This window comes from Mesoplodon bidens (genome assembly GCF_964165515.1).
Source record: "Mesoplodon bidens genome assembly, chromosome: 3".
In the NCBI taxonomy this organism is placed as follows: Eukaryota; Metazoa; Chordata; class Mammalia; order Artiodactyla; family Ziphiidae; genus Mesoplodon; species Mesoplodon bidens.
Window position 1 is genome coordinate 163,377,695 of NC_138178.1, and position 11,746 is coordinate 163,389,440.

Below are 11,746 nucleotides of genomic sequence, written 5' to 3' on the forward strand. Positions count from 1 at the left end.
TTTTATGTGTTCTTTTTACCACTACCACAGCAAAAACATTGATACCAACTGTAAATAAAAACAGTAAAGCAAAGGTTAGAAGCCAAAACAAAACCAAAAATGGTTGGCATGAAAAATGTGTATTTATGCTTAAAAAATTCACATTTTTCTTTTAGATTATAAGGCTGTTTATTATGGCAATTTTTATAGTAGCACCAAAAAATGGAATCAGCCTACATGTTGAATAGTAAAGGTTCAGCTGAATAAATTGTAGAATATAATAGTAAGTTCTGTTCAGAGATTTTAAATGATGTTGTAGAAGTGAATTTATTGATGCATAAAGATGTTCAAAATATATAGTTGATTAGAAAAAACAATATAGGTATCAAAACAGTATGTATTGTTTAATCCCAATTTTGGTAAAGAAATATATATGCAGAGAACAGTGCCCAGAAGTGAATGAATGGTCCAAACATTAATGATAGTTGTAAAATACAGAACACAGATTTCTTGGACTTCTTAAACATTTCAAATAATTCAGAAAAACTAAATCTAAGATTGGCTCGTAACTTCACTGAGAGTAACAAATGGTAAAATGAAACCGGTTGATATACTCCTGTGATAGCTAGACAAGCATGGTGTAGTTGAAAGAATGTGTCTGGAGCCAGACATATCTGGGTTTAATTCTCTTAATTGCTTGTGACCTTAGGGGAGAGGAAACCATCATCTTACAGAAGTTGTTTTCTCATCTTTTAAAATGGGTTTTTTTTTTTTTTTTTTTTTTTTTAATGTGGTACGCGGGCCTCTCACTGTTGTGGCCTCTCCCATTGCGGAGCACAGGCTCCGGACGCGCAGGCTCAGCGGCCATGGCTCACGGGCCCAGCCGCTCCGTGGCATGTGGGATCCCCCCGGACCAGGGCACGAACCCGTGTCCCCTGCATTGGCAGGCAGACTCTCAACCACTGCGCCACCAGGGAAGCCCTAAAATGGGTTTTATAATACCTTTGTCTCCCAGTATTGGTCATGATTAGAGGTATAATGATTATTATGTGTCCAGCACAATTGTCTAACACTTAGTGGTGCTTAATAAGTGATAACCTTAGGTTTTTATGTGAATTTACTATGAGTGGAATTTTTTTTCAAGTACAATTTGGAAGCATTGTAAGGTAACTCTTTACAAAATTCTTTGTAAAGAATTTTCTTTAGGGGTTTGCTTTTGGGGGGTTGTATATGTGAAAGAGAAAGAGGGGGGAAGGCTTTTGATGTTTGTGTATGTGTGTGAGAGAAAAAAGATAAAGAGCTTTTAGTGTGTGTGGGGGGAACCTCACTGAAGATATTTTATTAACAGAAATGTAAGTAGCATGCAGTCTTTTTAGAAGAAACATTGGCATCTGTTACATAACTAAAACATAGTGGAAGCCATACTAGCTTCCAAATTGGAGAACTTGACAGAACAGAGAAGGATTAGTGTTTATCTTTGGAAAGAAAAAGGGTAATCTAAAACATATTTTCCAACCTTTAGTAGTTTATTATTGTATGGCTATTTTATATTTAGTTGATTTTCTGATTTTGATACATTAACATTTTTATTTATCATTTGTAGGTTTCTAGAACGACTGTTTGAGAGACATATAAAGGAAAATAAACATCATTTGGAGGAGGTTTGTTGTCTTTAGAACTTCATTAGAAAATTTCTAATATAGAAAGAATTTTAAAGTTTTACCATACTCTCAAACAATGCATTAAAAGCAAGCACTTCTTTTCCCTTGTGCTTGTTTGTGTTCTCTGGGGGTGAGGGGTGTGGGCAGAATGTGGAAGAAGAAGTATGAGTCCTGCTGAGGTTAGCAGCACTGCAGACAAAAGTCATTCAATTTGACTAGCTTAATTGATATTATTATTCTTGTTTTTTTTCTAATTCCAGGAAAAAATGCGCCACCTGCTACATATCCTAAAGGTGGACTTAGGCTGCATGTCCAAGGAAAACTCAGTAATGCTAGATGATGTTGGTATGTTGCATTTACTTGATTTTGAAAAGGCTGAGAATTCAGAACAAAATGAATATAAAAATGAACAAGATTTAGCCGTTCAACAGGAACGTCAAGAATACCAAAAAGCTTTGCCTATGTTATTGTCTGTTCCAAAGGATGAGAACAAGATAGTCTCTTCACCAAATGAAATTTTCCTACCTGTCTATAAATCAAAGTCTTCAGAAGGGGTTATAATTCCACAGGTAAATGATGAAACGAATCTTGGAACTTCATTTTGGGATGAAAAAAATGTAAGTATGTCAGACGGTTTACTAGACCAAGAAACTTCTTTGAATGTCATTGACGGAGACAGTGACAACGAAAAAGTTGAGACTTCAAATGAATTGTGTTGTTTTAGCACAGCACTCTCCCCATCTGTTCAGTTATGTAGTGTCAAAGATGGTAATCAGGACATGGAAGGACCAACTCTTAAAATCATGGAAATGAGCATTGAGGACTGATCTTTGGATGCTTGATCTTCATTAATAAATATCCCAAATGGCCAATAACTCAATATTCCTTTCACTTTTTTTTTACTTTTTAAGATGTGTTTGTTTTCTATGTTGTATAATAAATTACTGTAAATTTAGCAGCTTGAAACAGCACACATGTATTATTTATCCCACAGTTTCTGTGGATCAATAGTCTGAGCACAGCGTAGATGGGTCCTGTGCCCATGGTCTCACAAATCTATAATCCAGGTGTTGGCTTGGGCTGTGGTCTCATCTGGAGGAGGGACTGGGGGTAGATTCTGCTTCCAAACTCTTTTCAGGTTGTTGGCATAATTTCTTTCCTTGTAACTTTAGGTTTGAGGGCTTTAGATTCTTGCCGGCTGCAGCCATTGGCCACTCTCAGCAACTAGAGGCTGCCCGCCATTCCCTGTTACTTGGCCCTCTCCATAGACAGCTCAGAGCCTGGCTGCTTGCTTCTCTAAGGCTAACAGGAGAAAGAGACTCTGCTAGCAAGATGGAGTCTCATAAAACATAATCATACATGATCACAGGAATGACTTCTATCACCTTTGCCATATTCTCTTGGTTAAAAGCAAGTCACAGGTCCTACCCACACGTAAGAGGTAGGATACAAGGGTGTGAATGCCAGAAAGTGAGAATCACTAGGGTCTCCTTAGGATCTGTTGGCCACAATTTCTAAAGTTCCTTTATAGGGGAACATATTTTGCTCAGACATAAGTGATCTCGTAGGCAGTGGGAAAGGGCCTGTGATCTGGAGTGGCTCTTGAAACATTAAGCCTTGTCTACAGTATCTGTAATTCTCTTTCTTCTCACTCTCCTGCATTATCTAAAGTGTCAAGGCCTTTCTAGTTATCAGTGAGCTAGGATGGCCTATCAGCTATCTGAAAAATCATCCCTTCTTGTGAGGGAAAACATTCTAGCAGACCTAGTCTGATACCCTCCCCTTGCCCTTGTAGTTCATGCATGGGATCCTTACTATTCCAGTGTGCCTCAGAAGACTTATCTTTACTTATGTCTTTTCAACCACTCACAATATTGTAACTAAATATTTGAGTGCCTGTTACATACGAAGTTTCATGCCTAGGCACCATGGAGGGTAAAAAGATGAAAAGAATAATGATGATAACCCAAGTGTTCTTCTAGAAACTTGGCAATTTCCTCCAAGTATCGCGTTCCTCAGGCTTTTATCATGCTTTGCCCACCCAAGTGTTTCCCAGAAGGTGGTGCCTACCACTGGAGATTTAGAGCTGATTTCTGGTAGTAGATGGGTGACAGGTTCGTCTCATGTGTGGGAAGCTGTGTTCAGGATCCAGGCTCAGGGACTACCTGCAAAATATAATATGCAAGTACATGTCAAGTACTGCCAACTTTTTCCATCGATTTTCTCTCAAACACTGAAAATCATGATGCTCTGTTCTGTGAACAGCCGAAGCTAATATAACATGGTGGGGCTGGGTGCCCAAGCCAGTTCTGCCCCAATATCTTGTGCCCCAAGTCGCTCTGCTGCAGTCCTTCCTCAGCTCCACCTACCCTCTGCTCTCACCTCTGGAACTTTTACCTTACCCCCTAAACAACCCCTCCTTTCCCCACCCTGCAGTCCTCTTTCACAGGCTAAAATATCCCAGCACTATTCTTGGCTGCCAGCCTGGGTCTCCCCATCAGTCATACTTCACCCCTCTGCTTGCTTCTTGGACTCCTCCTCCTTTCAGGCCCCAGGGCTCCTTTCTTTAGTCTCAGCCTCACTCTGCCACAAACCCCTCACGCCGCTATCCATGTAAGTACCTCAGACTCACTGCCCTGGTTCAGATTTTCTTCCCTTTGCTGAAGCTGCCATCTTGTTTAAGGCCTTCTCAGTCACTACCTTCTTGCTGCTTGTCCACCCTTTGGGCCCTGCTTCAGACTACTGTTGCGTGCCCTGCTTTGACATGTTCCGTCTTCTCTACCATCCAACTCTGGGTACAGCTTTTTGTTTCTGGGGCCATGAACCATCCTAACTTTTATACCTGTTAGGGTATTCTGCTGTTATCCTCAGGCTTCTCTGTAAAATTTAAGTTTAAAGAGATGAGTTGGTTTAAAAAAAACATTAAAAGTGGTTCTCAGATGGCAAAAGTTGCGTAAAGGTAGGAAGTGAAAGGTAAGTTTGGGAAACACTGGCTTAGACTCGAAGCAGCACGTTAATTTATATCTTTCCCTCTACTTCTCCCACAGCCCATTCTCTGCTCTGACTAGTAGAGTCATGATGAGTGAGCCTTTTGAGCCAAATTGCTCAGGTTTGATCCTTATGAGCTGCGACTTTAAGCTGGTTACTGAGCTTCCTTCTGCTTTTCGTTTGTCGGATGGGAGGATGTAATTATAGAGCCTTCATTGCAGGGCTGTAAGGAGTTAAATAGGTTGTGTAAGAATTAAAGACTCACAGGCTGTTATTATTTTAAAACAGACCCTGTCACTCCCTTCTTTAAGAAACAGAACAAATCTTTGAGAGTTTCCTCTTGCTAACAAGAAAAGGTACAGGCCCCTTTGAATTTTTCATAAAGTCACGTTTTCCTCCCAATGCATCTCTTGCCATGTTCTCCCAAGCATCCTAAGTGTCTGTCACATCTAATTATTTGTTCCCTGAACATACAGAGGTTTGTCCTCTCTCTCTATGCCTTTGCACTTGCTATCTGCTCCAAATATCATCTCCCCTCTGCTGCCCTTGGGAGCCTTTGACAGCCCAGATTGAATGTAACACTGAAACCTTGAGTGATTGTTGCAACAAATGTCCCCCCTGCTCTGGGCGAGATCTTTCGTACCTACCATGCGAATTATAATATTGTTTACGAACGCAACTGGTCTCCTGTCTAGACTATGGGCTTCTCAAAAGAAAGGACCTGTTTCTCTTTGGATCCCCAAAGCATGAATGCATTTGTTCATGGAGGGAGATAGTTTGACCTTGGGGGGATGTTTAGCTCCAGACAAGGTTATAGGGAAACCAGGACAGATATTTTCTCCTGTCTTTATACTCAGAGTGCCAGTTTCCCATAAAGAAGGGGCAATGTAGCAAATTGCTAAATTACAGGAAAATTTCCTCATTTTCTCACTTTTCAAATGGTTTAAAATATAAATTAGCCTCTTCCTAAGAAGCCTTAAAAAGTTACATTTTTCCCCAGTGAAGCCAATTAGAAGAGATCAGAATAGATTTTATGGGGCAAGATGACAATTTGCCAAGTGGATTAATTAGCTGTGTGGTTGCCAATGAATTACTTTATCCTGGGCCTTTGTTTAAAAAAGTTTGGATTAGATGTTCCAAAGATTTCTCTTAGTTTTAATATCCCATAGTTAGTCTTAGCTTAATTCTTAGGGTCTTTAGAAATTATAAGTGAAATAAATTACACCTAGAAGTGGAAATTCCTCTTCACCCTTCATGCGCTAGTATAGTTCTGGAAAGCAGTCTGCTAAATTGATTCACATTTTGGTGATAGAATATGCCACCTAGCATGATACTTTTCCCAGAACTTTTAAAAGCAGCAGATGCAGCCAGTAATGGCATAGCCCCAAAAAACAAATCTGTATGTTGAATTCCAAGGCCAGGAAGAAGATGCTGTTGAATTGGAATAGGAAAAGTTTTGCTCCAAAGCCAACCTTGTTGCCTTGAGAATTGTCTTGTACCAATGTTCAAGTGTTGAGGCAAAAATGCCTAGCAGTGCTGGATGCGAGTGTTCCATACCTTCCAAGATTTTAAAACTGGTGGGTTGAGATGGGCCAAGATGGCAGAGTAGAAAGACCCTGAGCTCACCTTCTCTCATGGGCACACCAAAATTACAGCTATTTACAGAACAACCATGAAAAATACCAGAACCTACAAGAAAAGATCTACTACAACTAAAGAATAGAAAGAATCACGAGATGGGTAGGAGGGGTGGAGTCAAGTCCCATATCCCCAGGTGGGCAACCCACAAATGGGAGAATAATTATAATTGCAGATGTTCTCCCCAAGGAGCAAGGGGTCTGGACCCCACATCAGGCTCCCCAGCCCAGGGTCCTGCACCAGGAAGAGGAACCCCCAGAACGTTTGGCTTTGAAGGCCAGCAGGGCTTAGTTTCAGGAGTCCTAAAATCTCTAATTTAGTCCTAGAGTCCTAAATAGAGACACACACAAAATCTCACATGCTCCAGGACCCAGGGAAGAAGCAGTAATTTGAACGGACTCTGGGTCAGACACACCTGCTGCTCGGGAGAGTCTCCTGGAGAGGCAGGAGGCAACAGCAGCTCACCCTGGGGACACAGACACTGAAAGCAGCCATTGTGGGGAGTTTTTCTACCACCTGGACACTGGTGCCAGCCAGCACCATCTTGCCATCCTCCCTCTAGCTTATTAGCCTCAGGACCCAAACCTGCCCCTGCCCACCAGCCTGTAGGCACTTCAGGCCAAACAACTAGCTGGGCAGGGACACAGCCCCACCTACCAGCAGATAGGCTGCCTTAAGATCCCCTGAGCCCACAGCTGCCCCTGGACCCAGTCCTGCCCACCAGTGGGCCCAGGACCTGGCCACACACACCAGTGTAAAGGCAGTAGACCTGGAACCCCTAGGGACCCACAGCTAGAGACGACAGGACCAAGCTCCATCCACCAGTGGGCAGGAAACAGCACCAGAATCCCTGGCCCCACCCACCAGTGATCCTGCTGTAGCCTCAGGACCAGCCTCACCCACCAAAGGGCAAACACCAGTCACAGGACAGTTATAGCCCCACAGCCTCTGGACCCAGCCCACCTACCAGCAGGCCAGCACCTGCCCTGGGACCAGCTGAGACCTGGCCCTGCCCACTAGTAGCCCAAAACAAGCTTTGGGACATTCAAGACACCGTAGCCAGCTGTGTCAAGAAACGGCCCCACCCACCAGTGGTCAACCACCAGCCCTGGGACTCCTGGGCCTGCAGCCAAACTTCAGAACATGACCCTGCTTGCCAATAGACTGGTACTAGCCCCAGGACCAGGCTTCACCTACCAGTGGGTGGGCAACTACCCCGGAGTTTCCTGGAGCCCTCTTCTGCCCACCAGTGAGCCAACACTAGCCCTGGGGTCCCCTGAGGTTCTGCACCCAGCTACCTCATGACTCAGCCTGCCAACCAGTAGGTGGAAGCCTCTACTCAAAGCAGGGCCTGGCAACCAACCAGACAAGGGTCCAACCAAGCCTATCAGACTGCCCACAGTAGTCAGTCTGCCACAACAGAATGACCCGCATTGGGGCACCTGTAGAGTATACAGATCTGGTGATGAGAGGGGAGTGCACTACTAGGAGGCATAGGACATCTACAACAAAAGGCCACTTCTCCAAAGTTGGGAAACGTAACCAACCTACCAGACACACAAATATAAAAAGAGCAAGTTAGGCAAAATGATGCAACATGTAACAAATGAAGGAAAAGAAAACCCCAGAAGAATTAAGTGAAGTAGAGATAGGCAATCTACCTGAGAAAGAATTCAGGGTAATGATCATAAAGTTGATCAAAGAACTTGGAAGAACAATGGATGCACAGAGAAGTTAGAAGTTTTTAAAAAAGAATTCGAAATATAAAGAACAACCAAACATAAATTAAAAATACAGTAACTGAAATAAAAAATACACTTGAAGGAATCAACAGTAGACCAAATATGGTATGGAGGACTGGATCAGTGAATTGGAAGACAGAGTAATGGAAATAACTGATGCTGACAGAAGAATGAAATGAAATGAAATGAGAACAGTTTAAGAGGCCTCTGGGACAACATCACATGCACTAAAATTCTCACTATAGGGGTCCCAGAAGGTGAAGCGAGAGAGAAAGGGGCATAGAACACATCTGAAGACATAATAGCTGAAAACTTCCCTAACCTGGGAAAGGAAACATACATTCAACTCCAGGAACCACAGAGTCCCAAATAGTATTAACCACAAAGGAACACACCAAGGCAAATTGTAATTACAGTAGCAAAAATTAAAGGTAAAGAGAGAATATTAAAAGCATCAAGGGAAAAGCAGCAAGTTATTCAGTACATACAAGGGAACTCCCATAAGGCTATCAGTTGACTTTTCAGCAGAAACTATGCAGGTCAGAAGGGAGTGGCAGTGTATATTTAAAGTGATGAAAGGGAAAAACTTACAACCAAGAATATTCTACCTGGCAAGGCTCTTGTTCTGATTTGATGGAGAGATCAAAAGTTTTACAGACAAGCAAAAGCTAAATGAAATCAGCATGATCAAACCAGCTTTACAAGAAATATTAAAGGGATTTCTCTAAGCAAAAACGAAAAGGCCACAACAAGAAACGTGAAAATTATGGAAGCAAAAAACTCATTGGTAAAGGCAAACATACAGTAAAGGTAGTAAATCATCTACACACAAAGCTAGTAGGAAGGTTAAACAACAAAAGTAGTAAAATCATCTATAGTCACAATAAGCCACTGGGGATACACAAAACAATTAAATGTAAAATATGATATCAAAAATGGTAATCATGTGGGAAGGAGCATACAAATGCAGTGTTGTTAAAATGCATTTGAAATTGAGCATGGGGAGGGGGAAGGGTAAGCTGGGACAAAGTGAGAGAGTGGCATGGACATATATACACTACCAAATGTAAAACCAATAGCTAGTGGGAAGCAGCCGCATAGCACAGGGAGATCAGCTCGGTGCTTTGTGACCACCTAGAGGGGTGGGATAGGGAGGGTGGGAGGGAGATGCAAGAGGGAGGAGATACGGGGATATATGTATATGTATAGCTGATTCACTTTGTTATAAAGCAGAAACTAACACACCATTGTAAAGCAATTATACTCCAATAAATATGTTAAAAAAAATTTAGATCAGCAACTTAAAACAATCATATGTATACATAGATTGATACATATAAACCTCATGGTAACCACAAACCAAAAATTTATAATAGATATACACCCAAAAAAGAGAAAAGAATCCAAACACAACACTAGAAATATTCAAATCACAAGAGAAGAGAACAAAAGAAGAAAGGAACAAAAAAGAAACACAAAAACAACCCCAAAACAATTAACAAGATGACAATAAAAACATATGTATCAATAATTCCTTTAACTGTCAATAGACTAAATGCTCCAATCAAAAGACATAGAGTGGGACCCGGAGGAAGATGGCGGAAGAGTAAGACGCGGAGATCACCTTCCTCCCCACACATACATCAGAAATTCATCTACACGTGGAACAACTCCGACAGAACACCTACTGAACGCTGACAGAAGACCTCAGACCCCCCAAAAGGCAAGAAACTCCCCACATACCTGGGTAGGGCAAAAGAAAAAAAGAATAAACAGAGACAATAGGATAGGGACGGGACCTGCACCAGTGGGAGCGAGCCGTGAAGGAGGGAAGGTTTCTACACACTACAAGCCCCTTCGCGGGCGGAGACTGCAGGTGGCGGAGGAGGAAAGCTTCGGAGTAGCGGAGGAGAGCACAGCAACAGGGGTGCGGAGGGCAAAGCGGAGAGATTCTGGCACAGAGGACCGGTACCCTCAGGCACACACCAGCCCGAGAGGCTTGTCTGCTCGGCCGCCGTGGCGGGCGGGGCTGGGAGCTGAGGCTCGGGTATCGGCTTTCAGTCGGAGCGCAGGGAGAGGACTGGGGCTGGCGGCAGGAAGAGAGCCTGAAGGGGTTAGTGCACCACAGCTAGCCCGGAGGGAGTCCGGGGAAAGGGTCGGGAGCTGCCGAAGAGGCAAGAGACTTTTTTCCCTTTTGTTTCCTGGTGCGCGAGGAGAGGGCATTAAGAGGGCTGCTTGGGGAAGCGCCGGAGACAGGCGCGAGCCGCGGGTAAGGCGCGGACCTCGGAGACGGGCGTGGGACGCTGGGGCTGCCGCCGCCGCCGCCGCCGCCGCCGCCGGGCCTGTGTGCGAGCGCGGGTCACTGTCCGCCCCGCCTTCCGGGGGGCCTGTGCACCCCGCCACTGCCGGGGTCCCGGGACCCGGGGACGGCTTTCCCGGGAAAGCGCACGGAGCGCCACGGGCTGCTGCAACGTCACGCTGGCCTCTGCCGCCGCAGGCCGGCCCCACACTGCGCGCCCCTCCCTCCCCTCTGCCTGAGTGAGCCAGAGCCCCCGAATCAGCGGCTCCTTTAAACCCGTCCTGTCTGAGCGAAGAACGGACGCCCTCCGGCGACCTACGCGCAGAGGCGGGGCCAGGTCCAAGGCTGAGACCCGGGAGCTGTGAGAGCAGAGACAGGGAAATCTCTCTGTGCAGCCTCGGAGGCAGCGGATTAAAGCTCCACGGTCCATTTGATGTGCCCTGCGTCTGTGGAGTGCATGAATGGACAGCGAATCATCCCAAATTGAGGAAGTGGACTTTGAGGGCAAGATTTAAGACTTTCCCCCCTTTTCCTCTTTTTACAACGAATTATCCCAAATTAAGGAGGTGGACTCAGAGAGCAAGATTTCAGACTTCTCGCCCTTTTCCTCTTTTTACAACGAATTATCCCAAATTGAGGAGGTGGACTTGGAGAGCAAGATTTTTGATTTTTCCCCCTGCTCTCTTATTGTGAATGTGTATGTGTAATCTTCTGTGTAAGATTCTCTCTGTATAGCTTTGCTTCCACCATATGTCCCAGGGTTCTGTCGGTCCGTTTTTTTTTTTCAATAATTATTTTTTAATTTTAATAACGCTACTATATTTCATACTTTATTCTATTTTACTTTACCTGCTCTTTCTTTTTTTCCTACCTTCCCTTCCTCCCTCCCTCCCTCCGCTCCTCCTTGCCTTCTTTCTTTTTCTTTCCTCCCTCCCTCCCACCCTTCTTCTTTCCACTTTCTTTTTCTTTCCTTCCTCCCTCCCTCCCTCCTGTCTTTCTTTCTTTCTTTCTTTCCTCCCTCCCTCCCTCCCTTCTTCCATTCACTCTTCCTTTTGCTTTCAGTCCTCCCTCCATCCCTCCTTTCTTTCCTTCTTTCTTTCCATCCTTCCTCCCTCCCTCCCTCCTTTCTTTCTTTCTTCCGTCCTTCCTTCCTTTCTTCCCTTCTTCCTTTCTTTCCCTCTCTCTTTCTTTCTTCTACTAATTCTTTCTTTCTACTTTTTCTCCCTGTTATTCTGAGCCGGGTGGATGAAAGGCTCTTGGTGCTCCAGCCAGGAGTCACTGCTGTGCCTCTGAAGTGGGAGAGCCAACTTCAGGACACGGGTCCACAAGAGACCTCCCAGCTCCACACAATATCAAGCAGCGAAAATCTCCCAGAGATCTCCATCTCAACACCAGCACCCAGCTTCACTCAACGACCAGCAAGCTACAGTGCTGGTCAC

At 44.3% G+C, this 11,746-nt stretch overlaps 1 protein-coding gene across 2 annotated transcripts in view; it reads left to right on the plus strand.

Annotated features, from left to right (window-relative positions):
* The window catches only part of SPATA7 (spermatogenesis associated 7), a 37,094-nt gene extending 34,579 nt beyond the window's left edge, over positions 1-2,515 (plus strand). For both annotated transcript variants that reach the window (XM_081229316.1, XM_081229317.1), the window contains 2 exons: positions 1,583-1,640; positions 1,901-2,515. In XM_081229316.1, the coding sequence (XP_081085442.1) occupies positions 1,583-1,640; positions 1,901-2,467 (625 nt within the window). In that variant the 3' untranslated portion in view covers positions 2,468-2,515. The remainder of the gene's footprint in view (positions 1-1,582; positions 1,641-1,900) is intronic.
* The last annotated feature ends 9,231 nt before the right edge of the window (positions 2,516-11,746 follow it).